General features: G+C 55.1%; 8 protein-coding genes across 8 annotated transcripts; 4 read left to right on the top strand and 4 right to left on the bottom strand.

The window, feature by feature from the left end:
• Positions 1-571: 571 nt before the first annotated feature.
• On the top strand, positions 572-1913 carry BJX67DRAFT_369981 (uncharacterized protein; the record flags this gene model as incomplete). Its single annotated transcript, XM_071030850.1, has 5 exons — positions 572-715; positions 772-876; positions 922-1319; positions 1371-1707; positions 1881-1913. 5 exons carry the CDS (start codon positions 572-574, stop codon positions 1911-1913), a joined length of 1017 nt encoding a protein of 338 aa, XP_070890145.1.
• A 41-nt stretch (positions 1914-1954) lies between these two features.
• BJX67DRAFT_343744 (uncharacterized protein) lies at positions 1955-4302 on the bottom strand. The gene is made up of 2 exons (XM_071028181.1): positions 4107-4302; positions 1955-4046 (listed from the first exon to the last, which is right to left on the bottom strand). Exons 1-2 carry the CDS (start codon positions 4155-4157, stop codon positions 2277-2279), a joined length of 1821 nt encoding a protein of 606 aa, XP_070890144.1. The 5' UTR covers positions 4158-4302; the 3' UTR covers positions 1955-2276.
• A 416-nt stretch (positions 4303-4718) lies between these two features.
• On the top strand, positions 4719-5777 carry BJX67DRAFT_377767 (enoyl-CoA hydratase/isomerase family protein; the record flags this gene model as incomplete). The annotated part of the gene is made up of 5 exons (XM_071032188.1): positions 4719-4778; positions 4838-4988; positions 5033-5107; positions 5168-5683; positions 5737-5777. The coding sequence occupies 5 exons, from the start codon at positions 4719-4721 to the stop codon at positions 5775-5777; spliced, it is 843 nt and encodes a 280-aa protein (XP_070890143.1).
• BJX67DRAFT_218534 (uncharacterized protein) lies at positions 5736-8052 on the bottom strand. The gene is made up of 4 exons (XM_071025690.1): positions 7682-8052; positions 7549-7632; positions 6652-7494; positions 5736-6597 (listed from the first exon to the last, which is right to left on the bottom strand). Exons 1-4 carry the CDS (start codon positions 7790-7792, stop codon positions 6067-6069), a joined length of 1569 nt encoding a protein of 522 aa, XP_070890142.1. The 5' UTR covers positions 7793-8052; the 3' UTR covers positions 5736-6066.
• A 4836-nt stretch (positions 8053-12888) lies between these two features.
• BJX67DRAFT_343739 (uncharacterized protein) lies at positions 12889-15092 on the top strand. Its single transcript, XM_071028180.1, has one exon. The coding sequence runs from the start codon at positions 13632-13634 to the stop codon at positions 14844-14846; it is 1215 nt and encodes a 404-aa protein (XP_070890141.1). The 5' UTR covers positions 12889-13631; the 3' UTR covers positions 14847-15092.
• Positions 15026-16595, bottom strand: BJX67DRAFT_377763 (major facilitator superfamily domain-containing protein; the record flags this gene model as incomplete). Its single annotated transcript, XM_071032187.1, has 3 exons — positions 15026-15773; positions 15841-16071; positions 16126-16595. The coding sequence occupies 3 exons, from the start codon at positions 16593-16595 to the stop codon at positions 15026-15028; spliced, it is 1449 nt and encodes a 482-aa protein (XP_070890140.1).
• A 1646-nt stretch (positions 16596-18241) lies between these two features.
• Positions 18242-19635, bottom strand: BJX67DRAFT_218498 (TauD/TfdA dioxygenase family protein). Its single transcript, XM_071025689.1, has 3 exons — positions 19146-19635; positions 18559-19100; positions 18242-18502 (listed from the first exon to the last, which is right to left on the bottom strand). The coding sequence occupies exons 1-3, from the start codon at positions 19587-19589 to the stop codon at positions 18331-18333; spliced, it is 1158 nt and encodes a 385-aa protein (XP_070890139.1). The 5' UTR covers positions 19590-19635; the 3' UTR covers positions 18242-18330.
• A 460-nt stretch (positions 19636-20095) lies between these two features.
• Positions 20096-24334, top strand: BJX67DRAFT_369977 (major facilitator superfamily domain-containing protein; the record flags this gene model as incomplete). The annotated part of the gene is made up of 15 exons (XM_071030849.1): positions 20096-20229; positions 20291-20407; positions 20465-20732; positions 20787-20933; positions 20989-21778; positions 22260-22442; positions 22493-22550; positions 22596-22813; positions 22901-23087; positions 23132-23237; positions 23304-23428; positions 23490-23635; positions 23696-23867; positions 23950-24192; positions 24259-24334. The coding sequence occupies 15 exons, from the start codon at positions 20096-20098 to the stop codon at positions 24332-24334; spliced, it is 2970 nt and encodes a 989-aa protein (XP_070890138.1).
• Positions 24335-24357: the final 23 nt, after the last annotated feature.

The following is a 24357-nucleotide window of genomic DNA, read 5'->3' as shown; positions in this document are numbered from 1 at the left end:
CTCATGCAGTGATCAGCCGCACGATAAGAGACGCCCCTCACCCGGCAAGGGAGAAGGAATGATTTGCGCTCATCCAAACAAAGAACTGATCATTACCAAAGTACCCAGCTGCACACCATCACACACATCCAGATCCCAGGGATCCCGCGAGCATTCGGGGGACGAGCGAGGTTCGAAGAGATCGACGAATCTCCGTTGCGTGGCGCTGAAGCTCTATCCAGAGCCGTTGCCTCCATGTCCGTTGCCATTGACAAAGAAGGTTTGAGCAGAGTTCAGGGTTGAAAGAAACTGCCTTCGACTAGCAGAGCCGGTTGAATAAGCCGTCCACTCAAAATGCGACTGGAAATCTGGTTCCCAACGCGGCCATGGCTCACTCCTCCCTCCGCACGTTGATTTGCTCCCCTTGTCCCGATCCAGGTCGTGAGATCACCCCCAACAAAGCCCCTCTTGATGAGTGAGTAAAGTAGAGACACTTCAAGCTCGAGTATCTCGCCCTCTGTGGACTCGCATCGGCTTCATCTGCTCATGGCCTGGACAACTGTACTTCGCTGCTTCGCGCTTCGGTGACACCATGGGCTACGACCCGACAGGGTGTATAGTCGTCTGTCTGGTCTTCGTGGTCGCGGCATGGCTCTTCACGGCTGTGCGCCTGTACGTGCGCATCCACTTTGGCAAGGGGCCGTTTCTCGATGACCTGCTGGCCGTGTTTGCAATGGTACGTACCCTACTCAACCCTGTATCTGTATAGATCGGATCTGACCCTACTTCCAGTTTCTGTTCACGGCGTACACCCTCATCTTCACGTACTGCCAGTTCGTCGGCTCCGTGCCCCTCGCCATCCATCCCTCTCCAGAGTCCGGCCGAGAGGGCTTAAAGGTACTTGTCTCATCCGTCAAACACGTCGAAACCTAACGCAGACAGCACTTCTTCATCTGCGACATGCTCTACACAGCCGGCACCTACCTCATGAAGCTCTCCTTCACCTGCATGCTGCTGCGCCTCGTGCAAACAACCCTGCAGTTCGTCGTGCTCTTCGTCATCATGATCTCCGGCGCAGCCGTCACCCTCGCCTCCATCATCCACGCCAGCCTCTTCTGCCACCCGCCCTCCTACCACTGGAACCGCTTCGACAACCCCTCTGCCCAGGGCCACTGTGAGGCCTTCTGGTCGCGCATGGTCATGACCCTCGTCCAGGGCGTCTGGATCATGGCCGCCGATATCATCCTGGGGCTTGTCATCCCCTTCATGCTTCTGTGGGGCATGCGCATGCATCCTCGGACGAAGCTATCCATTCGCGTCCTCCTAGGGCTAGGATCACTGTTCGTCCCCTTCCCCTTCTCCCTTCCAACTCCCCCCTCTAACGGCAGCAGCGCAAGCATCGCAACAATAATCCGCCTCGTGTATCTCGGCATCGCCACAAACCCGCAAATCTCCTGGGCGATCATCCCCATCGCGTTCTGGTCCATCATCGAGCAGGGCGTCAGCATCCTGTGCATCGCCGCGGCAACGTGGAAGCCGCTCTTCGTGAAGCTGGGCGCTCTGGATCCGCGCGACGAGAGTCCAGTTCTTCTTCAGACGCGCGATGTCCTTGGTGATGAGGCGGGGTTTCATGACCACGATAATGACGCGTTCGGGTCGTCGGGACAGACGGGGAGTGGGAATGGGTCGGGGGATGGGTCTGGCTCTCGGTCGAGTTGGGTCCCGAAGGTGAGGGTTTGGAATGAGAAGGCTGGGAATAGTGCAGGTGATCGTGGTTCGGAATGAGGGTATCATCGCAGGACGGATGTCCTCTTTCGCACTATCATTGTAAGTGCTGCTCACCATTAGCTTGTTCAGATTGAGATGTATATTACACGTCCTCTATTATAATAGCATCACAGAATGCCATACCTTCGTCTCACAACACAGACTAAGAGCCTTCATATCTGACCCAAAGGCTTGCTTATCTACATGTCCCAGTGCCGGGTGTTGATGCCAGTGATACACTGTTACAATCTGCTTGTGCAGGTTAACTGAATGTGATTCATGTTCAAGTGAGATGGCAAGTACAGCAACTTCATACTCTGACAGTTTGAACGCCATCAATCTGCATCCGGATGCTTCCAGCGCCTGAATAATCAACAAGAAAGTCACAAAAGACCAAAGATATCAAATCCAGTAACTAATAAATACATAGGCAGCCCGATGGTTGATGACACCAAGCGACACGAAAAGCAACTTTACTCCAACCGTGTATGCTAAGTTCAACGCTGATATGCAAATCGTTACACCGTCGCCTAAGGTCGATGCTTCGGCTGGGCCAGCATGTTCAACCGGCTCACGCTGAGCATGCGACCCTGAGGGCGGCCACTCGCCGGAGTCCCGGTGCGGCTGGCCCTGGAACCCGACCGAAGGGGAGTGTGTGAGCGCGCTTTGAGTGGGCTTGAGGCAATGACTTTGCTCGGCGCCGGCGAGCTAATCTTCACCCGCTTGGCACTACGCTCCTGGGAAACGCTGTCAGCTGGCGGGACATTCTCACGGTCGGCCTCATCATCAGCGGCACGGTGCCTCTTCTTGTGGCTAAGACCGTGCGGCATGCCTGGGATTTCAGGAAGAGCGGCCTCCATGGCGAAATCTGAGGGACGAACGGGGCGAATAGTTGTGAAAGTCTGAGCGCTGCTGCGTTCGGGAGTTAGAGTGGGTAGAGTAGGGTAAATCACATCGGATGTGGAGGGGATAGTTGAGGCCGTAGCGGGCGCTTTAGATGGTGAAGGTGAGACCACTTCTTCGGCCTGCCGCGCCTTGCTGTTTGGAGTGAACTCTACCCGCTTCTTCGGAGATGGTGTTGCGGCCGGCTCATGTGAGCTTTCGCGAGACGGCTGAAGCAGAAGATCGGGAGTGAAGTCCGGAGCTGCTTGATGAGTTCCAGCAGCAATCTTAGAAGGATCCTTCGAGAAAAGAGGCTCGCGACGGCGTAAAATCGATTTTAGGTTGCTTAGCGTGGGAATACTACTCTTGAAACGTGGGTTGAATTCTGTACGAGGAGTAGTAGGAGCCTCAGCCTGCTTAGACAGAGGAGATCGCGCTAAAGAGGGAATCTTGGTAGTACGGGTAGGCTTGAGGCTAGCGGAGGCGCGCGCAATCGAGGCTCGAGTCGGTGTCAACAAGGAGCTGCGAACGCCAGTCCGGGGACGCGCAATTGCCAACCTGGGTGTAACCAAACGGCTCGTCGACGTAAGACTCGGCTTGTCATGCCTCACCCGTTTCGCGGAGGGGGTCGTAGGAGTCTGTGCTTTCGGAGAAGCTTCGGCCGGCGCAGTGTGGCTTTCAGGCTCATCCAAGCGCGCCTTGGAATTGGTTCTCTTGAGTGTTTTCTCGACCGGCTGGAACCGTCCCGGAGTGGCACGGAAAGCCGACGCATGGCCTGCGATAGAATCCATCTTTTTGAATTCGGCCATGTGAATGTCGGAGAATCTTCCCGCCTTGCCCTTTGGTTTCGCAATTTTGCGTTCACTATGCGGTGCGGCTGAAGCTGCGCTGGCATTTTCTTTGATCATCTTTGCTTTGCACCGCGCGACATCCTCACGCAGGCTCTCCATAAGCTTCTTCGCTTCGTCACTGAGTTGAGACTCTTGTGACGAGAATTTGAAGTCAAACGCAGGGGTGCCATAATACGCTGAGGCGGGAGACGCGTTCATCTTGCTTGGTGTATTCTGGATTGGAGTGTCCTTCACAACGTTCCCTTGGGCGTCTTTCTTGAGCGGACCGAATCCCAAAATCAAGCCCGAGTCCGCTTGTTTGGTTGTGCTTTGGTGTACCTTGCTGGGATGCATTTCGTTATGGGTTGGCCGTGTGATCGAGGTTGTTGGTGTTTTTTCTGGCGACTTTTTCTGGGTGTGTGTCTTCTTGGGAGTGCGCATCTGAACCGTTGCTGCGGGGGTGCGGCGGATGTTGGGAGACTCGGGGGCACGAGGTTCCTCGTGCTCCATTACAGGATCCAGGTTGTTATGGGAGTTCGTGTTGTTGTTGACATTGTTTTGATTTTTGCTCGACTCTGCGGGGGTATTCTGCGACGTGAAGCGAGGGTCAGCAACATCCACCAAGCAAGGGCGTCAAAGAAAGCCTACCTCGTCGACCTCGACAAGGCTTCGAAGGCGAGCGGACCGGCGGACCGGCATGGCTGGGACGAAGAGAGCGGGATTGGATATTAGTGTAAGCTATTTGATGAGAACGAAGAGAACGGAGAGACAGAATCGAGATAGAAAGTGGACTCAACGTCGGTGGTGTGAGGTGCGTGGTTGAGACGAGCGGAAGCCAAAAGCCAAAAGGACGATGTAAATAAAAGACCCGAAGCGGCAGGCGGTGAGCTGACGTCACGGGCAGGGTGGCTATGTTTACATCATTCCCTTTTGGGATGCATAAAATGCACTGCTGCAGCTGAGTAATTATGCGTTTTATGCTAATACCTGTCTGAAGAGCTTGGTCCTCTGGAGTGCTCCCACAACCGGAGAGTCGAAAGCCTCATTCTTCTCTAAGGTTGCTTATCACATATTTCAGGACCCCAGCAATATGCTTCACCAAAGACAAATGGCTCTGGGGCCAAAGAAGATATTTGGGGACAGCGGGGGATCGCCCGATAGCCGCGGCTGACATGGAGGCATAGCCAGCGCCATACATTTCGACGAACTCGATGGCTTCGCTTACGCCCTCTTTCATCCTTCATGATTTCTCTGATAAACATGGCATCCACGTACACACACCTCATCCTCGACATCCACGATCAAATCGGTGTCATCAAGGTTGGCATTTCATTCGGCTTCCTGGCTCCACATCACATTTCGTCGCTCACGTACCGCAGCTCAACCGGCCCAGATCATTGAACGCATGGAACGAGACGCTTCTCTTCGACATGGTCGCTGCGTTCCGCGAGTTAGATGAAAACCCACACACTGTATTTACTGTCCTCACGGGCGAAGGGCGGTTCTTCTCCGCGGGGGCGGACATCAGAGGTATGAGTTCCACAGCCTACAAAGGGCTTATCTAACTATAGCAGAGGGACTTGAGACACCCCCTCCGGAGTCTACAGTAACCGAGAAAAAGCTGTTCTACATGCGCAAGTTCTCGCGCGGTATGAAGCGACCCTCCCTCCCTAGTACTCCATACACGACAAGATAATTGACTTCCCAAGTAATGGAGCTCTTCCGATCCATGATCGACCACCGAAAGGTGTTCGTCCTCGCGCTGAACGGCCCAGCCGTCGGAGGCGGCGCAGCCTGGTTCGAAGGCATCGCCGACATCATAGTCGCCGCGGCCGGTGCGTATCTGCAGGTTCCATTCAACTCGCTCGGCCTCGTGCCCGAGTTCGGCGCAGCGCGCACATTCGCGCAAAGCATCGGCGTTCGTCGTGCCAACGACTTCCTCATGTTCGGCCGCAAGTGCACCGTCGAGGAGATGGAGTCGTGGGGCCTGATTAATCGGATCTTCCCAGCCGAGGATTTCCAGGCCCACGTCCTGAACTTTCTAAGAGAACAGCTGGCTGTGAATGACGGGAAGAGCATGATGGAGACGAAACGTCTGCAGAATGCCCCCCTGAGAGGGGAGCGGATTCTTGCGATGTTCGATGCTACAAACGCCTTGTCGGAGCGTTTTGTAGAAGGGGCGCCGATGGAGCGGTTCAGGAAGAAGACGGAGCAGCTGTCGAAGGGTATGTTTGCTCCTTTTTCTACGTCTTTCTCTGCAATATTGACGTCGACACAGTAAGTGAAAGCCGCCGGGTTAAGGGGAAATCTTCCCTCTGAAGAGGGCTCTGGCGCTGAGGTATTCTACGGACGCGTACGATTCCCTGCTGAGGTCAGATACGATGAGGCAGGATCTTGAGAAGGGCAAACTTTCAGCGCGGTCTAAGATACCCAAGATCCTATTACGTATATATGTTGCAGAGAGTGCTTCTGGTCCAACCGGTCGTATATATATCCTGGGCTCGTCACGCATATACTGAGCTTCGACTCCCCAACTGCGCACACCAAATTATATCTGCAAGCGCATAGCCAGATTATTATCTCTACAAGCTTTATAATATTATTGGTTTTATACTGCATTTGCCGCTTGCTCTATCACATCGAGCACCTGATGCCGAAACGCCTGCTGCAGCTTCATATTTTCTCGCGTATCATCCTCAGCTCCAAAATCCCCGGTCAGACACTTCAGGACAACGTCCTTGTACCGCTTTCCCACGCGAGGCTCCAGCCGTCGTTGCGCATGTTTGATCAGCTGTGCGCGCACCGCGGCTCCGCTTGTAGCATATGCGAACAGATTCTTCTCCAGCTTAATGGCAGGTTCCCAGAGCCCGATTTCTAGAAGTACGACGCCGAGGGAGTATATGTCGTGGAATTTGTTGAACGTTGAGGTCGGTTGGCCCTGGCGGTCTGGGTGTTGATAGACGTCTCGGCTCGGTTCGAAGTCGGAATGGCCGGCTGAGAAGTAGGGTTCTGGGCGGCTAAATTCGAAGCCTAGGACCCAGGGCTCGGCGTAGTTGATGTCGAGGCGCTGCTCTAAGTCGTCGGTGGTGTTGTGGTGTGGGAGTAGCAGGATATTGTCGCTTCGGAAGCTTTCGTGGAGCTTGTTATCATCATTAGATTGAACAAGACACGGCCAAAGGAAAGGCGGATATACCCATTGCACCATATGAATCTGTGCCATGCACTGAGATAGTTCGAGTGCCAATCGGAATCTGTCCCCCAGAGACGGGACGAATTTAGACTCGTGGAGGATCCTCTGCAGACTGACTGGCGCCCCAAGAGGGTTTTGCAGCTCAAAGATAAACGCTACAGCGTCTTGATCGGGAATCTTCCTCCATCCAACACAGGGGAGGATGCGAAAAATCTGTTCTTTTGGTTGATGAAGCAGTCTTGCAAGCGACTCAATCCTGCCCTTGGTCCGAGCATCGAGGCTACTGCTGGCAGGGCTCGTGCCGTGAGCTGGCATAGTAATATTGTACCGATGATTCTCCTGAATATATGCGTGAGAGTCCTTGAGCAGAACGGTAAACAGACCTTGATGTTCCACGGGGGTGACATTTTGAAGATACGGTTCCCAGGAAGACGATAGTTCAAGGGAATCCAGTTCGCTCGCTTCTGCGCCGTGCTGAGCCAGACGAAGGGCGGCATCTTTATCGAATCCAAGGCGCTTGGATGTCTCGTCGCTTTGAAGGTGTCTTAAATGATCAGAAGAAATACCAAGCTGGGACGTCAAGCACCAGAGCTCAATCTTTCGTTTCAGCCTGGAGTTCCGGTCCTTGAACGACAACAAGATGGCCTCGACCCTCCTCTTGTCTCGAAAGGACCAGCGCAGGATGACTGGTATCGAAGGGCTTGTGCGACTGCTCGACACGCTGTATCTGCGTTCGAGGAGATCGACAGCCTCTCGGAGGATCGATTGGATCTCAGCGAAGAGGAGATCGATCTGTCCCTGGACATCGGGCTCGAACTGTTCGAATAGTGTCCTCCCGCCATAGACCTGTGGGGATCTCAGCTGTCAGAACAGAGACAGAACGAGCCCTCGAAGACCAACCCAGCATTCAGAGAAAAGCAAGCCCTTCAAGAGCTTGGTCTGCAAGTTTTCGTCCACGACGAGTCGGTGGAGTTTGGTGGAAACCTAGCACAGCCATCAGATCAGCCTCGCCGGGAGCCTCGCGATTGCGTACGTCGTGGAATGCCCGAGCATCCGAGATGAGCTCTGCTGTTCTTTCGCCATATTTGATCAGCGCGTCGACGACTGCGACGGTAATGCCCGCCACTGAGACTGGATCGGTCATGGCGTGACTTCGTGGAGGTGGTACTGGGTGGGGGATGAATGAGCTCGCCTCCGGTCGTGGTGAAGAGGACCCATTTTAATTAATCAATCGTCTCACTGGGCGAGTGGGGGAGGCTGAAAGGCTGGTGTTTCTCAATACTTCTGCGATTCCGTGAGCTTCCCCAACGCTGTCACAGCGCTTTCAAATGCAAAGAGAGATTGCGATTTCTTCAGTTGAGACCAGGAATGCTGAACTGGGGGCTGAGTGACGGGTGGTTCGGTATTGATCACGGCCCGTTCTGACATTCTTGACATCTCACTGACAGCCCATACAGCTGAATTGAGAGGCGATGCGACTGCTCTATCATTGTCAACATCGATTCCCAGGACGCGTCTGTCGACTGTCGATGGGTTAAGCTATGCTGGGAGTCTCGATTCCGAGGAGATTGGCAGCCTCGAGAGTCTTCTCTCTGCTGCTCAACGTATGAACCTCAAACAACTCCCAATCGACCGTCTACGCGAGATTCGCAGGGTTGGGGAAGGACAGACCTTCTCTGTCTCAGAGAGCAAATTCGATGGGGATGTCATCGCTATCAAGCGTATCCGACTGCCAGAAGACCACGTCAAGCAGAACCTAGCCTCTTTCCGGCGACAGCTTCAAGCGGTACTGAGAGAAATTCTGATAATGAATCACCCTCCTCTGGCTGATCACCCCAATGCGATCAGCCTCTTGGGCTACGGATGGGGCCTTGACGAGCATCGACTATCACCCATCATCGCGGTCGAGTTCGCTCCAGATGGTTCCCTCCGCAACTATTTAAGAATATCTGAGAGGCCCTTCGCGACCAAGGAGGTTCTCGTTGCTGATATCGCCGGTGGGCTGATGGCCCTTCACAAATGCGGGATTGTACATGGGGACCTCAAGATTGACAACGTCCTCGTCGTTCCTGCCCCTGACCGTCCATCCATAGCGATTGCCAAAGTATCGGATTTTGGCCACTCCATCATCCTCAACTCCGCGTCGGAAAGGTCGACTCGCTATTTCGGCACTGCCCCGTAAGCTCTACCAACGTCGTAGCGTCGCTGGCCCACGCTCACTCTCATAACTAGGTATAACGCACCCGAAGTCGGTCGGCAAAACACCCATCCTATCTCTCCTGAGGATCTCCACAAGTGTGATATCTGGGCATTCGGGCTCTGCGTGTGGGAGGTACTCGCCAACGGGCAAAAATACTTTCAGATATCATGGAATGAGGCCGCTGCCTCGTATCGATTACAGTTTCCCTTGAAGCCATCGCAAGATGGACAGCTTGCTGCGGCTACTGGCGGCCAGCCCATACCTGCGCCCTGTCGGCTAAAAAATCTTGCTCAATCATTCCTCAATACCATCAAATTCCCGGTCCCCGGGCTCGAGAAAAGGTTCCTTCACGCTTTGTTTGAGCGTACGCTTCAGGCTGAACCTAGCCAGCGGATATCAGACCTGAGTCGGCTCCCCGTCATGACAAGCTCTTCGAGAAACCGCCCTTTAGGATCGGCACTAACAGCTCTAAACGTAACCGCGACGACAAGATACTCAATTTTCACAAGGGGTAACGGCGTGGAAATCTCCTGGCCACAGCAAAGGCAGCTGCTCCATGATTTGGAGACAGAGGCTGACAGTACCAGCGAGTCTAAGAGCACAACAACCGCTGCGTTTCAGGTCATGCTGTGTTATATCAATGCATTTGGAACTTCAAGGAACTACCAGAAAGCTGCTACCGTCCTTCGACAGGCCAGAGAGGGAGGCCACACGCTCGCTCGGATTTTTGGACCGCGGATCGAGGCCTGCCTTTTGCAAACAAGCGCAGCATATCCAGGCTATACCGAGTCTCTGGCGCTCAGTTTTCGTACCGCTAAGCAGCTACATCCCCGGTCGACCGAGTTCCCTGATTATAACGCAGTTAAGAGGGCACTTATCCTAAATTCACCCACCAGCGCAGGATACGCCGACACCAGTGATCCTCTGGTGCGGGATAACCAGGGCCAAATACATTACAACAGATTTTTCGAAGTTGCTATTGACCGAAATGACACGGAGTTGGTCGGGGTATTGCTCTCAATGGCCACAGAGAAACTTCTCAGCCTAGACGTTGACAAGAAGTCCCTCCTGCAGCGTGCAGCTTGGTCTGGAAACGTGGACGTGGTGGAGCTTTTGGTCAAGAAATGGGACTCAATAGAAACGATTTCTGCTTCTCTATTGCTGCACTGGCTCTTCTGCTTCTCAGACGCGGATATTGACCGACTTACACGGTTACTGCAGGGGATGCACGGGGACAAACTCAAGAAGAACGGAGTCTTAAATCAGATTGTACCTGCTTCGGAGAGAGTTGTGCTTCATTCTCAGTGGCCCTTTGAAGTTCAAGGGATACCTCTTGCAACGGCCATTGCGGCAGGAAGCATCTGCGCGGTGAGGGCCCTTCTTCAGCTCGGGGCCGACCCACTTGCACCAGCCATCCTGACGAGTGAGGATGAATGCATGGCGCACTTTATTCCGTTACATATCGCCGTCAAATATCAGTTCCCAGAAATCTTCAAGCTGCTGTGGGCGGCTGCTTTCCCTCACCACCGAAGCCCACTCATGCCACCCCCTTCCCACCCTGATTTAGACAAGTTCCCTCTACCCTGTGCCTTGTCGCTGCTGACCACAGCCGAACGAATGGCTGTCCATGGGAGTAAATACCTGGAGAAAATACAAACAACTGTTCAATTGTTCCCATCTGAGTTACTGAGCACCCAGGCCACGGATGGAACGACCGCTGTGACTCAGGCAATTGATCGAGAAGATATTGACAGCCTGGAGGCACTGCTAGCTTGCTCCCCTGACCTTGTGAAAACGAAGATCAGAGCTCCTAGTGAAGAGAGCGTATACACGTACCCACTACATTTCGCCATCTGGGTGTCTTTGCAAAGAGAGTCCGCAGAGTCGATAAGTATCGTCCACTGCATCTTACAAAGCGACCCAACAGTGATTGACCGTCCCGACGGATCACTAAACAAGCCAGTTCACATTGCTGCTATGGAATCTCGGACCTCGATCATGCAGCTTCTTCTCGATCGAGGTGCTTCTCCCAATAGCAGAGGCCGGTTAGACCGAACGCCTTTGCATGACTGCCAATCTGCTGCCATGGTGCAGCTCCTGCACTTCCGTCGCGTTGCGGTCAATCATCGCGACCTGACAGGGTGTACTGCTGCACATGTTGCAGCAAACCAGGGCCGAGACGATGTTTTACGGGCTCTTATTGACTGTGGTGCGGACATCAATATCACTGACCATGAGGAATGCACTGCATTACACGCTGCAGCTAGGGAAGGCCACCTTGAGGCAACTAAGATCCTCCTCGAAGCTGGTGCGATTGTCGATGCGCAAAATATCCACAAAGAGACCGCCCTTCTATTAGCTCTAAAAACTGAGCAATACGATACTGCACATACACTTTTCGATCATGGAGCAAGTCCCTTCATCCCGGACGTGCTGGCAACCTCGCCATTTCTTGCCGCTGTTACCTCCAAAGACGCGTCTTTGTTGAACAGATTTTTGAACCACCCAGACGCTCATAGCTTATCTTGGGACGAGCATGCCACGGCGTTACTCTTAACTGTAGCCCGCGGTGAGCCTGCAGTATTGAAGCTCTATCTGCAGGTAATGCATCCTCTGCTGAAGATACACGACGCAACGGACGCCAGACTGGGTTTAGCAGCTTTACACAAGGCAGCAACAGCGTTCCGAGTGGATATTGCAGAAGTCCTCATCTTGTATGGATTCAGCGTAGACGGCTTGGATGCCAGAGGAAACACGCCCCTGCTGTCGGTCTGTGCCGAAAACCGGGAACCAAATCAGTCTGATTATTTCCAATCCGCTCAACAACGGGAGATGTGCAAATATCTTCTCCTCAAGGGCGCAGACATCTTAGCCGTAAACAAGGCCCAAGAAACGGCCTTTACCCTGGCCCTCAGGTACGACGATATCCCGTTGATGGCGCTTCTCCTCGACCATGCCGTAGTACAGGTGAACGAGAATATTCCACTACATCGAGCTCTGAAACACCCGATTTCCGTCTCGCGTCTCTTTGATATAGTGCAGTCTGTATTTGCCGGCAGCCGGCCTCCCCCTCTAGCACGCAAAGCGAAGAAAATATTCGACAACGAGGCCACTGGCCGAAAACTGCTCAAGTCTGCGATCGGCACGATGAACTGGGCGCTTGCAGCGAACCTCATAGCTGGCAGATTTGTGGCAGACCCAGACGTATGGGATTTATTCGATCTGAACGACGAAACTCGTGGTCTTTGGTTGCTGCCTTCCGACGCCTCAGTTCACCGAAACAGGTACGCTGGGCATGTGGAAAAAGGACCGTTCGGAATATGGGAGCTGAGTCCGCAGAACAAGGTCCTGTTCGCATTGCTCCACTTCTACGCGGAGCAGCAGGACTCGCCCATGGTTTGGTATATATACAATCGGGGGCGGTCCAGCTTCACTGGCAGCCGACGAGCAGAGGCCTTCCGGGAGCGGTTTCTCGAAGGGAGACGGCTTGTCATGCAACTTGCGGACAGGCTCGGCTACGTTGGTGACGATGGCACGTTGTTATCAAGGTCGATGTTCGAACATTATGCGGCGTTTGTCTACTCTTCCTCTTAGATTTCCTCGTCTCTCCTGGTTCTGTCGGCATCCAGAGTTGCCTGGTGTCAGGTGACCAAATACGAAGCCTTAGGAGGCTGTGCGTTGGAGTTGAGGTCCTTTTTCCCCCATTTTCAACTACGAGGAGTTTCTCGATAGAGAATAAAATCATCGAAGAAATGAGCTCCTCCATCGACCTGGTCGGCCGCGATGCCCTCCTGGATGAGCTGTGGCAGCTCCTGCGCCCCGAGGCATCCGCGGCGCGCAAAACGGTCGTCCTGCACGGGCCAGCAGGCATCGGAAAGGCCGACTTGGCTCTGCACTTCTCGGGGATGCACGAGGATCATCAGGATGAGGGTAGTGGTTTTCCCAACGCCGCTATTCTTGATGCGGGTAGTGAGAATGCACTCCAGTACGGTCTCGCCTACTACCTCTGGATGCATACGAATCTCGGTAGTCGCCGGACGGTGGATAGGAAACGCGATGCGGAGGAGGCTCTTCGTTGGTTTGAGGCCCCAGAGAATACCCGGTGGCTTATTGTTTTGGACAATTTCGACCGTGATATACTTGGGTGCGATATTTCGAGCTACCTTCCTGTCGCGAATCATGGCTCGGTCATTATTATTTCTCGAGATCCGCAGCCTAATCTGGGACAGTGTGTGGAAGTTGGGAAGTTGGCTTCAGACAACGCTGTTAAGCTTCTAGCAAGGAGAGCAGGAATTGATATCGAGTCTACTGCTGACGATCCTGCTGACCATCCAGGTAAGGCGGACGTCCTTTCGGTTTGAATGACCTGACATTTCTAGAAGACCTGCTCCATATTGCGGAAGAGTTAGGCGGAGTACCCCAGTTACTCGTCATTGCCGGGTCTTATATCGCCCAAACAGGAGTCTCTCCGGCCGAGTACTTGGATCGCTATCTCGCGCTTCAGCATGGACTGCCCTCGGATGGGACATTAACAACCACTGTAGCACTATCCTACAACGAGATAGAGAGAAAGGCTCCGCTGTCAGCGAAACTACTCCTCCTCCTGTCTTGCTATTACAGCAAGACCATCTGGTTTGAATTAATCCACCAGGCGCTGGCCAGCGAAAACGAGAAGTCATGGCTCTTTGACGTCGCCTCCACAAGGGAGGCATTCAACAGAGCACTGCAGCCTCTTCTGGACTATGCCCTCGTCGGAGTAAAGCCGGGTAACAACGTTTACTTCATGCATGCCTCTGTCCAGAATTTGCTAAAAAGCTCCATGGGCCAGGATGATCGCAAGGAGTTGATGAGGATTGTGGTGAAGTCCATCGGCCACAGGGCGTCTAAGTTGGACGCTCAGAACCGTGAAGAACACGGGCTGGAACTCACTCTTCTCCGGCAAGCTGAATGTATCTACGACGATATCGAGCGGGACATCGAGGCGTGGGACAGCGGCCGTCTTGGTGGCGCTTTCTGCGGACTCGGAGACCTTTTCTTCGATGCTGGGAGACTCGCAAAGGCAGAGCTGATGTTCTCGCTAGCCCAAGCCCACTCTTTAAGAGACAACGGCCCGGACCACCCGATTACCCTCGATGCAGTGTGTGCGCTGGGGCGAATCTACGGCCGGAAACGCCGGTACAAGGAATCAGAGGATCTCCTTTCAGATGCCCTCGCTGGGTATACGAAGCTCGTTGGGCCGGAACACCCCTCGACCCTCAAGGTTCAAGACTCTCTGGGCGCGGTGTATAGACGTCAAGACCGTGATAAGGAGGCCGAGGATAAGTTCAGGCAAGCGCTGTCGGGCTATACGAGGGTCCTCGGTCCATATCATCGCGACACGTTGCTGTCAATCGAGAACATAGTACGATTTTACGCCCAGCGCAATCGGATCGATGATGCCCGACGCATCTACGAACAGCACCTAGCCGACTGCAAAACAGCCTTTGGAACAGAGTACGCCACCGTCGTCGACAGAATCCACCATCTCATAACCCTCTACCGAGACCCGAACAGACAGACCGAAGGCGAAGCCCTCAGAACAGAAATCGACAACGCCGTGCAGAACGTCGCCGAGGACCACTGTATCACCTACCAGACCATCGCCAACGTGGGCCTCCTCTATTTGGTGCAGGATAAGTTCAAGGAAGCCGAAGACGCGCTCTGGGAGGCTGTGCTCGGGAACGAAATACTTTGCAGCATGGACGATCCGCTCACACTAAAACACATGACGAATCTTGCTGTCGTGCATGTGCGGGCGGGACACGTCGCGAGGGGGGAGTTTACCCTGCGGAAGGTCCTCGATCTCCAGGATGAGTCTGGGGTTCGGGATGACGAGCTTCGGGAAAGAGTCCTGGGGTATCTGCAGCGGATACAGGCCCGGCACCCGGCAGTTGCCGCAGAGGAGATTCCACTGGAGTCCCAGGGGCTGCGGCCGGGGTATGTGCGATCGCGGTTGTAGCTTATGGATTTCTCTGTACATACAGTAGCTTGATATGCCTGGATGAATGACGAATTGCAGGTCGGGACTTGGGCCCGCCCACGCTCACGGAGGCTGGGAATCCTTTTGCGAAGCGAACTCCACCTCCGTTGATGATGATGTCTATGAGAACAGTTATGATCTATATCTTACTCTATCAGCTACGCCTTCCTCCCCTCCCTCTCGCGCCTCCATCGCTCCCCCCACCTCCACTCAACCCATATCAACGGCGTACAGAGCGCCACCACGCCAGCCACAATAAAAAACGCCCTCATAGCCCTCACAGCCCCAATCAACGGCTGAACGACACTAACCCCCGCAGCCCCCAAAAGACACCGCACAAGGTTATTCAGCGCCGTCGCGCCAGCCGCCCGATCCGGGAAACAATCCACCAGAACCGTCGAGTTAACGTTGAAGATGGCGGTCGCCGAAAACGCAATCAGGAACTGCAGGATCAGCGGCGCCGCCAGGTTCGGCGTGAAGTACCGATGCAGATCGTTGAATTCGAAACTCGGCCCGTACGCCGCGAGACAGACGACTAGGACGGCGCTGTACAGCGGCATGAGGCGCAGGCGGGCGCGGATATATGGGAAGTCTCGCGTATCGCTGCCTGCGCCCGCGACGTTGTGTTCTTCTGGCGGGATGCCGTGGCGAGCCTTGTACCGGGCCTCGACGCGCTTGAAGCTCTGGTCGAGTAGCCAGCCCGTGCTGAGGGAGCCGGCGATGCACCCGGCCCCGTTGGGGAGGAAGCACAGGCCGAGCTGCCACTCTGTGAGGAAAGGGAAGCCGTGGAGGAGGAGGGTTGTTGTTGAGGAGGTGACCATGCTCCAGGCTGTGTAGGCGACGGCGCCCCATGCGAGGAGGGCGGCAATGTCCTTTTCGAAGATGTAGGCGAGGGGGTGAAGGATGCTTCGTGATACGGGTGGGGGGGGGTTTGGAGGGGTGGTCGTCGTCGTCGTCGTCGTCTCGAGGGGACTGTTCGGTCCAGGCTTTGGGAGGGCTGAAGACGTAGGCTAAAGGCTTGTGGAGGCCCGAGAGGGGGATGCTCCCGTTTCCTGCGATGCTGCGCTGTGTCTCGGGGAGGAAGACCAGGAGGGCCACGAGGACGATCACGCTGAGGACGAACAGGAGCCAGAAGATGCTTCTAAAGCCCCAGGCACTGTTGAGGAGGCCGCCGATGATGGGTCTGAAGGCCTGTCCTGTCATGCTGGGCACGTATTAGGATAACAGTCGTCCAAGCTGGAGTGATTGGGCTACCCACCGCACACCGGCATTGGTACCCATGAAGCGCCCACGCTCTCCCGGACATGCAATGTCTGCGATGACTCCCGCACTAATGCTAATCGTCGCTGCCGAACCTGCGGCTTGCAGTCCTCGCAGCACCATCAGCATGGGGTAGTTGGACGTGAAGGCAAGGGCGAGGTTAGCAACGGTGTATATGGCAAGGCTGACGGAGAATGCAATGCGCCGGCCAGAGGCGTCTGAGAGGGCGCCGAAGAGTGACGGCGCAATGCCCTGGACAACCATATACACAGTAATGGTCAACGCCACCAGGGACGCATTCACGCCAAGGTCTTGGGATATCGTATCGATGGCAGGGAAGTAGATATTGGAGGACAGCGGCGAGAAGGCACCAGCCAGGGAGACGAAGAAGACCAGGTTCCATTTCTGCCTCTTGGAGAGGACATGGTATGGCTCTGCGTGGTCGGAGTTTGTTGAGCTGCTGGACATGTTCGTGCCGTTGAAGACAGGGGCAATGGGCAAGTTGAGACGTGCAGAAGGAAATCATCTGTCCGGGGGGCATCCCTTTTAAAACCAGGGCAGCTCAAATCTTCGCCAGAACGGTGACAGCTTCGGCCTCAGGGACAACCCGCCATGCAGTGCAGTCCCATATCTCGCTGGCACTGGCTGGCAGTGGCTTCTGCGAAGAAATCCGCACGCAGAAACGTCTCAGAACGTCTCAGAACGTCTCGGAACGACTCAGAACGACTCTTGAGCGCTTGTCAAGGGCAGCGCAGCAAATAAGCACGCGTAAGTGCGCAGCGGATGATCGCCAGTGCTAAGCGTTCAAGGTTAATCTCAGCGTCAGCCACGGCTTGACTATTATTACCGGCTCGTCGGCGGCAGGACGCGTCATCCTCTGCTTCAGGATCGGCGTCTCGATGTCGAAAGACCTTCCTTCTGCAGGGTTGTCGGCGGCAGAAGAGCTGTCCATGGTTGAGGCTGGAACCAGGAGAACCCCCAGGGACCCCAGTGTCCCCGATCGAAGGGATGCCGAGAGCAGAGCCTGTGAGGCTGGTGGCAGATGGATGTTCCAGGCATACGCAAAGCCAAGAGGGTTACGAGTAATTAAGCTTTCAGCATCGTCATCCTTTGGGGATTGATTTCACTCGCGAGAGTCGAGAACCTCCACTGCAGGCAGAAGGATTCCGTGTCACATCCTCCGGAGTTACTGACGACCTCCGGTGGCTGAGCTGCTTATTCTAAAAGAGTGAGTGGTCTACAGAGTAGTCCTTGATTCCTCCTCGCCTGCAGAGGACCAACGCCACTTTGCGCGCCGACGAAGAATCGTACTTGCCATTACAGGAGCCCTCTTGGGGGTTAGAACCCTGATCTCTCGTCGTCAATTGGGTGATGAACCCATCTTGTTATCAGTAGATGGGCTAGGGCAACAATAAAATACGAAACCGACTGCAGAGTAATAGGCCAGCCCCTGCAGGGCAAGGGTATTTGCTGTCTCTGCGTTATCTCGTCCTAGGATCACTACCTGGATCTCATATGCCTCAGTCGCACTGGAGTGTGCGGAATGGTAGCTACCATTGGCGATATAATAGCGCCCAAGATTGTGTAGCAACCTCGCCCGCCGCACCAAATCCTGGTGTGAGGGAGGGTTATAACGTAGCACTGCTAGTGCATGTGGAGGCCGGGGACAACTTAGATGGATCACAATCGATACATGTATCGAGCAACATGGCACCAAACCTCAAACCCCATTACTGCAGATAATTGCTCGTGCTAAGTATTCAAGATTATTCCTAGTGTTAGCCATAGCTCTCCTATTTTTACCGACTTGTCAGCACCAGGACATGTCATCCTCTTTATCATGCCTCCAGTTAAGCAGGATTGGTGTGTTGACATTCCCGAAATACCTGCCTTCTACCGGCAAGATAGCTGTCCGTGGTTCAGGCTGGAACCAGGAAGGGACCCAAAGTGCCCGATTGAATGGGTTGCCGAGACAGTGGTAGATGGATGTTCCAGGGATACGCAAAGCCAAGAGGGACAAGCATAATTAAGCTTTGAGCATCGTCTGTAATCCTTTAGGGCTTGATATTACTCGTGCAAGGGCAGATGACTTGTCCCCTCCCCTGCAGGCAGAAGGATCCTGTATCACATCACTGACCACTCTGTGGCTGAGCTGCTTATTCCACTAGACTGAGTGGTCTTCGGAGAGTCATTGATTTGTGGCTTATTTACTACGGTCCAACTCCTCCATCTCGTCACTTCCCAGCAGCCCCAACGCCTCTCTGCGCGTCTTCGCCGTGGGATCAAAGAACGGCTTCTCTGCCAGCGAGGTCACCCGCGTGCCGTGTCGGGGCTCTGTGCCCTCATAGTCCCAGCTGGCGTTGTGGATCGTAATTCTACCAAGTCAGCACCCTCAACCCAACCCTAAGAGAACTATAGACAGAGAACGCACCTGTTATCCCACAGCGCACTGGTCCGCGGCGACCACTTGAACCGCACCTGGATATCGACATTCTTCTCGTACACATCACACAGATACCCCAGGATCAAGTCACTCTCCGCGCGATCCAGCCCCACGATGCGATCCGTCATCGCCCGGTTCACCCACAGCGCCTTCCACCCCGTCGCCGGATGCACTCGCACAAGCGGATGCTCGCGCTCCACGAACTTCGGCCCGGCCTCCGGGTGCTCCCGGTCCAGGTACGGGTGCGCAGAGCGGTAGATCGCCGTGCGCCCGTCGATGATCTTCCGGAACGCCGGCGAGAGCTTCTCGTATGCCGCGTACCCGCTAGCCCAGAGGGTGTCGCCGCCGACCGTGGGGACCGTGTCGTTGTGCAGGTGCGTGACGCCTGCGGGCTGGCGCTCGTGCACGAGGTCTGTGTGCCATCGTGAGGCGCCTCCGGGCCGGCGGAACCCAGCTGGGTTCTCGGTTGCTTGGAGGGCCGGCCAGATGACGGTTACGCCGGGGACGCCGGGGACTTGCGGAACTTGGGGCTGTTTTCGTTAGCCTCTGCTTTGCAAGATTTAACGGGTGCGTACATGAACTTCAATCTCGCCAAAATACTCGCCCAGCTCCTTCTGCTGCTGCGGCGAGATATCCTGGTCGCGGAAGAAGACCACGCTCCGCTCGGCAATGAGCAGACCCAGCTCATCGCGCTGCTTGTTCGTCAGGTCCTTGAGCTGCAGACCCACGATCTCCGTGCCGATATGCCTCGTCAGATGGATGACCTCCTTCGCTGCGGATAGGAGAGCCTTCTTTTCCGGGTCCGCGCGGCTCCCGCGGTCGACGTGCGGGCGGTCGTAGTCGCGGACGCGGTAGACGTCGTCAAGATACAGCGGGCGCGACGGACGATACGGATAGCCGTTGGAGAGGTCGATGCCAGCCTTTTCGAGTCGCTCGCGGCTGGCCTTGGGCAGGCCGAGGGTGTCCTTCCGGGGCTCGGCGACATCGACGATGCTAGGATCGATAGGGGCGGGGGCCATTCTGCGTAGTTTGAGTATTCTGTGAAACTCGATCAAATGGTGATTGAGATACTCCGAGTATGCGCCACCTGGACGGGCCAGAGGTCTTATCTCTCTGCCTCCGTGTGCTGTGCTGTTGTCTCAGAGGGCATCGATCACACCATCACCAACCCTCATTGCGCACCACAACCGTCGTCTCCAGATGGCATCCTGCCCCTCCTTCCCCTCTTTCATACCTCCCTTGTTATTTCCAGTTGGAGAATCCCGGATTCGCCTTACAGGGATACAATCACGACGTATGGCGCGGATTTCTAAGCACTCCATGCCGCCAGTCTGGTGGCTTGCACATACTATGCACGAGACAACGGTGCATGAGAATTGTATAAGTCAGGTATTTTCACGGTATGGTACTCCAGTTGCACCGGGTCGTCGAATACCGCGGCTGAATGAACCGGTTCACACCCAAAGTGGTGACAAAGAGTTGATAGACAGTCGACATCCAGATCCTGCCACCCCTCCCGCACGAGATGACACGCACAGAGATTCGCCGAGTGGCAGTCATCGGCGCCGGCATCAGCGGCGTTGTGTCAGCCGCGCATTTGCTGGAGGCCGGGTTGGAGGTCGTCGTTTTCGAACGCAGCCATGCGGCAGGTGGTGTCTGGTTTGCTCCCGTTCTGCCTGCATTTGGTCCTAGAATTCCCTTCGTTAACCCTGACCTGCAGGCTATACGACGACCGTCGCGCACCAGAGCCCTCGTACACATCGCTGAAGCCGCTCGAGGCGGAGGCGTATTCTCTTGCCGATGCGAGCGGCAATGTCCTTAGCCATGCGCCGCCAGGGTAAGTCCGCGTCCCCCTCCCCATCTTTGAGAGACGCTGTATTGAGTTGACTTCTAGACCATGCTACGACGGCCTGAAGAATAACGTGTCCACACCTCTCATGCGCGTCAAGCTGAATGCCTGGCCCCAGGGGACGCCGGACTTCGTTCCCCACACCGTGATGAAGGAGTATATCCAGGATACGTCCAGGAAGACAGGAGTCCACGATATCACTGTCTATGGGTCGCGGGTTAAGAACGTCTCTAAGATAGATGGTTCGTGGCTGGTTACGTGGTCCTCGCTGGAGATCGCGGGTGAGGGCGTACAAGAGCGGGAGCAGAGCTCGGTGAGAAGACTACGACTACATCTCTGGAATATCTGGTCTAATAAGACAAATCAGGCCTTCGACGCGGTGGTCGTTGCATCGGGTCACTATCATACGCCTCTCATCCCAAATACACCAGGCCTGGCCGAGGCCAAAGCTCGCTGGCCAGATCGGATCACGCATTCAAAGAGATTCAGGAAAGCAGAGGGGTTCGAGGGAAAGGTATGTCGCAAGATTACCCTTAAATATCACCCCAAACCACACTTAACAGGGCTAGAACGTCCTCCTCATCGGCGGCGCCGTCTCGGCCATCGACATCGCCCGCGAAATCAGCCCACAGGCACGGACAATCTACCAAAGCACGCGCAACGGCGAGTTCGACATCTCAGCGAGCATCCTCCCCGAGAACGGTGTGCGGATTGCCGAGATACAGCGCTACGAAATCTTAGACAACAAAGAAGACGACGACGACGACGACGACGACGACGACGAAGGTTCCTCAGCCGGCCCACTCCCCCTTAAAATGCACCTCAAGTCAGGCCAGGAGCTCTGCGGAATCGACCAAGTCATCCTCTGCACAGGGTACCAATTCACGCTGCCCTTCCTGGCAGCGTACCACGACGACGCCCTCACGCCGCAGGAGGCAGACGAAACCGTCCTCGTCACAGACGGGAGCCAAGCGCATAACTTGCACCGGGACATCTTCTACATCCCTGACCCGACGCTCGCCTTCGTGGGCGTGCCCTTCTACACCGCGACGTTTACGCTCTTCGAGTTCCAGGCCATCGCCGTGGCGAATGTCCTGTCTGGGATTGCGGAGCTGCCGACTGAGAGCGAGATGCGGGCGGAGTATAGAGAGAGGGTGAAGCAGAAGGGGTACGGGAGGCAGTTTCATTCTCTCAAGGATATCGAGGAGGTTTATGTCCGTGGCCTCTTGGATTGGATTAATGTCTTCCGAGAGCGACGAGGTCTTACCCCTGCCGAGGGACACACGGAGACATGGCATGAGGCGAAGAAGGCAGGGAGGGAGCGGTTGAAGGCCTTCTTCGACGATGCACGACGGGACAGTGGGATTGGAGACCTCCCAGAACTAGAGGCTTGCACTGCATGAAGGGCGGTTTGTCAAATGCTCCGTAGACTATCATCTTAACGCCGATAGACAGGAATACCCCAAGATTGATGGGCTGGTCTTATCAATGACTCTGCCCACACGTAAATGGTGTGCTCCTTGCATTGCTCCTTGCATGATCAGCAGCTCACGACGAGGAAATCCTACCCCTCACAAGCTGTCGAACGCCTTTGCCAAATTCCGTGATCCGCTCATCGCTAAAAGCTGCGATTGGAGTGCGGATGGTGTGAGTCTCGTTGGCGATGAGCAATAGTTAGGGCTCGCGAGGGCCGAGCTTCGCAACTTTAGCTGCGATGACCCCATACCTATCCGACATCCACTGCGGGACGGAAGTCTTTGGAGCGGAAGGTGCCGTATAAAGGATTTCCGTGGTACACAGTCTTCGAATAAAAATTCTGGCTGAGAATTCGGAGGAATAGCCATGGCCCCGTCAACGGGAATCGTCGCCGAACGCGCGACAGCTCCAGACACAACCGAGATTATACAAGAAACACCAAAGCGACGATGGGTCAGCTACATCTGGGATACATTCGACAAGTCGCCCGAGGAGCGACGACTACTCACGAAGCTGGACGCGGCGATTCTGAGCTTCGCGTCACTGGGTGAGTCGCGGCCTTCGAAGGCATATGTGTGATATATAGCTAATTGATAGGCTACTTTATCAAATACCTCGACCAGATCAACATCAACAATGCCTTCGTTTCTGGAATGTAAGTGCCTCATCCAACTGTCCTTGAAAATGCTAACAGCACCAGGAAAGAAGACCTGGGCATGTACCAGAACCAGCTCAACTACATGCAAGCCGCTTGGACAGTCGGCTACGTGATCGGCGAGGTTCCCAGCAACATGCTCCTGACGCGCATCCGGCCGCGATACTGGCTGCCGACGATGGAGGTCCTCTGGACGGTCCTCACGTTCAGCCTATCGCGATGCAACACGCCGACGCAGTTCTACGTGCTCCGGTTCTTCATTGGTATGTCGCCCATGTCTCTGTCTCTGTCTCTGTCTCTGTCTCTGTCTCTGTCTCTGTCTCCCTGACTGGATTCGACTGACGCACCAGGCCTGGCCGAGAGCACGTTCTACCCCGGCATGCAGTATATCATCGGCTCGTGGTACCGGAAGGACGAGCTGGCGAAGCGCTCGTGCATCTTCCACACGAGCAGCGGTATTGCGGGCATGTTTTCGGGGTACTTGATGGCCGGTGTATACAACCTCGGGGGAAGAGGGGGGTTCAAAGGATGGCAATGGTACGGCCGTTTGTCGTATAAACGTTCAATACTCAGACTCGCAGGCTCTTCGTCATTGACGGCGTCATCTCTCTTCCGATAGCCATCGCGGGATTCTTCGTCCTCCCGGACGTGCCTGAGATCTCGAACCCGTGGTATCTAACTGAAAAGGTACTTCGTCTGATTCACAACCCCATCCACCCCAGAGTACAAGAAAATTAGTAACTCGCCCACCAGGAAGTAAAACTCGCCCAAAGACGCATGGAGCTCGAAGGCCGCAAGCCGCGAGGGCCATACACAAAGGCCAAGCTGAAGAAGATCTTCACCTCGTGGCACATCTACCTGCTTACGCTGCTCTATGTGTGCGTTCTGCTGTCTCTATAACATCTTACAGTCCGGGACTAATAAAGGCATGCGGTGAAGCACATTCAACAACTCAGACGGTGGCCAGCCCATCTTCCAACAGTTCCTCAAGGCCTCCACGGACCCCGTCTACTCCATCGGCCAGATAAACGCGTACGCGACGACAACGCCCGCGGTCCAAGTCGTCACGACGCTGATATACGCCTGTTCGCACCCCATCCTCTCCCAATCCCACTTCCCTAATACTGTATACTAACAACAGGCAGGGACATCCGACTCGATCCTCGGCGGGCGGCGATGGCCGCCCATCCTCGTCGGCGCAGTCTCGAATATAATATGCTACACCTCCCTCGCGGTCTGGGATATTCCCGTGGGATGGAAGTGGACGTGCTATATCCTCTGCGGGGCGGGACATGGACTCAGCGGGCTTTGCATGGCGTATTTCCCCCAAACACCCCTCCCCTCCCCAACTCCAACTCCAAGCATACGAGGAGAATAAATCTAACAGGGAACAAAACAGCTGGGCACACGAGATCTGCTCGGACGACAACGAAGAGCGCGCGCTGGTCGTCGGGAGCATGAACGAGATGGCGTATGTCTTCCAGGCGTGGCTGCCGCAGGTCGTGTGGCAGCAGGTCGATGCGCCGCAGTACCGCAAGGGGTTTATTACAGCGACGGTGATGTCTGTTGTTCTGATTGGGAGTACGTTTGCGATTCGGGGGTTGCAGCATGCGGAGGAGGAGAAGAGGAAGGGCGGGTTGAGGTATTTATTTCCCGGTCTCTGTTTCGTGGGGTGGGGGTTATTGTGTGAGAGGCTAATGAGTTCTAGGGAACATATGGTTGAAGAGGAGAGTGTATCGAGTGGGATACAGCCTGAGAGGCCTTCGGTGGATGGCAAGTTGTAGGTAGGGCATGGATTGGGGGTTGC

Source organism: Aspergillus lucknowensis (genome assembly GCF_044049455.1).
Source record: "Aspergillus lucknowensis strain CBS 449.75 chromosome Unknown BJX67scaffold_4, whole genome shotgun sequence".
Lineage (NCBI taxonomy): Eukaryota > Fungi > Ascomycota > Eurotiomycetes > Eurotiales > Aspergillaceae > Aspergillus > Aspergillus lucknowensis.
Note: the sequence above shows the minus strand (reverse complement) of the source record. Positions and strands in the feature narration are given on the sequence as shown.

Bases quoted from the DNA above. Each gene is read 5' to 3' on its own strand.
- BJX67DRAFT_343744 (XM_071028181.1), bottom strand. From the start codon at position 4,157: ATGCCGGTCCGCCGGTCCGCTCGCCTTCGAAGCCTTGTCGAGGTCGAC. The intron at 4,047-4,106 runs GTAGGCTTTCTT...TTCACGTCGCAG, and splicing joins GCCTTGTCGAGGTCGACGAG to AATACCCCCGCAGAGTCGAG.
- BJX67DRAFT_218534 (XM_071025690.1), bottom strand. From the start codon at position 7,792: ATGACCGATCCAGTCTCAGTGGCGGGCATTACCGTCGCAGTCGTCGAC. The intron at 7,633-7,681 runs GTACGCAATCGC...TGGCTGTGCTAG, and splicing joins ATGCTCGGGCATTCCACGAC to GTTTCCACCAAACTCCACCG. The intron at 7,495-7,548 runs GTTGGTCTTCGA...AGATCCCCACAG, and splicing joins TGCTTTTCTCTGAATGCTGG to GTCTATGGCGGGAGGACACT.
- BJX67DRAFT_343739 (XM_071028180.1), top strand. From the start codon at position 13,632: ATGCATGCCTCTGTCCAGAATTTGCTAAAAAGCTCCATGGGCCAGGAT.
- BJX67DRAFT_218498 (XM_071025689.1), bottom strand. From the start codon at position 19,589: ATGGCCCCCGCCCCTATCGATCCTAGCATCGTCGATGTCGCCGAGCCC. The intron at 19,101-19,145 runs GTACGCACCCGT...TAACGAAAACAG, and splicing joins TTGGCGAGATTGAAGTTCAT to CCCCAAGTTCCGCAAGTCCC. The intron at 18,503-18,558 runs GTGCGTTCTCTG...CTGACTTGGTAG, and splicing joins AGTGCGCTGTGGGATAACAG to AATTACGATCCACAACGCCA.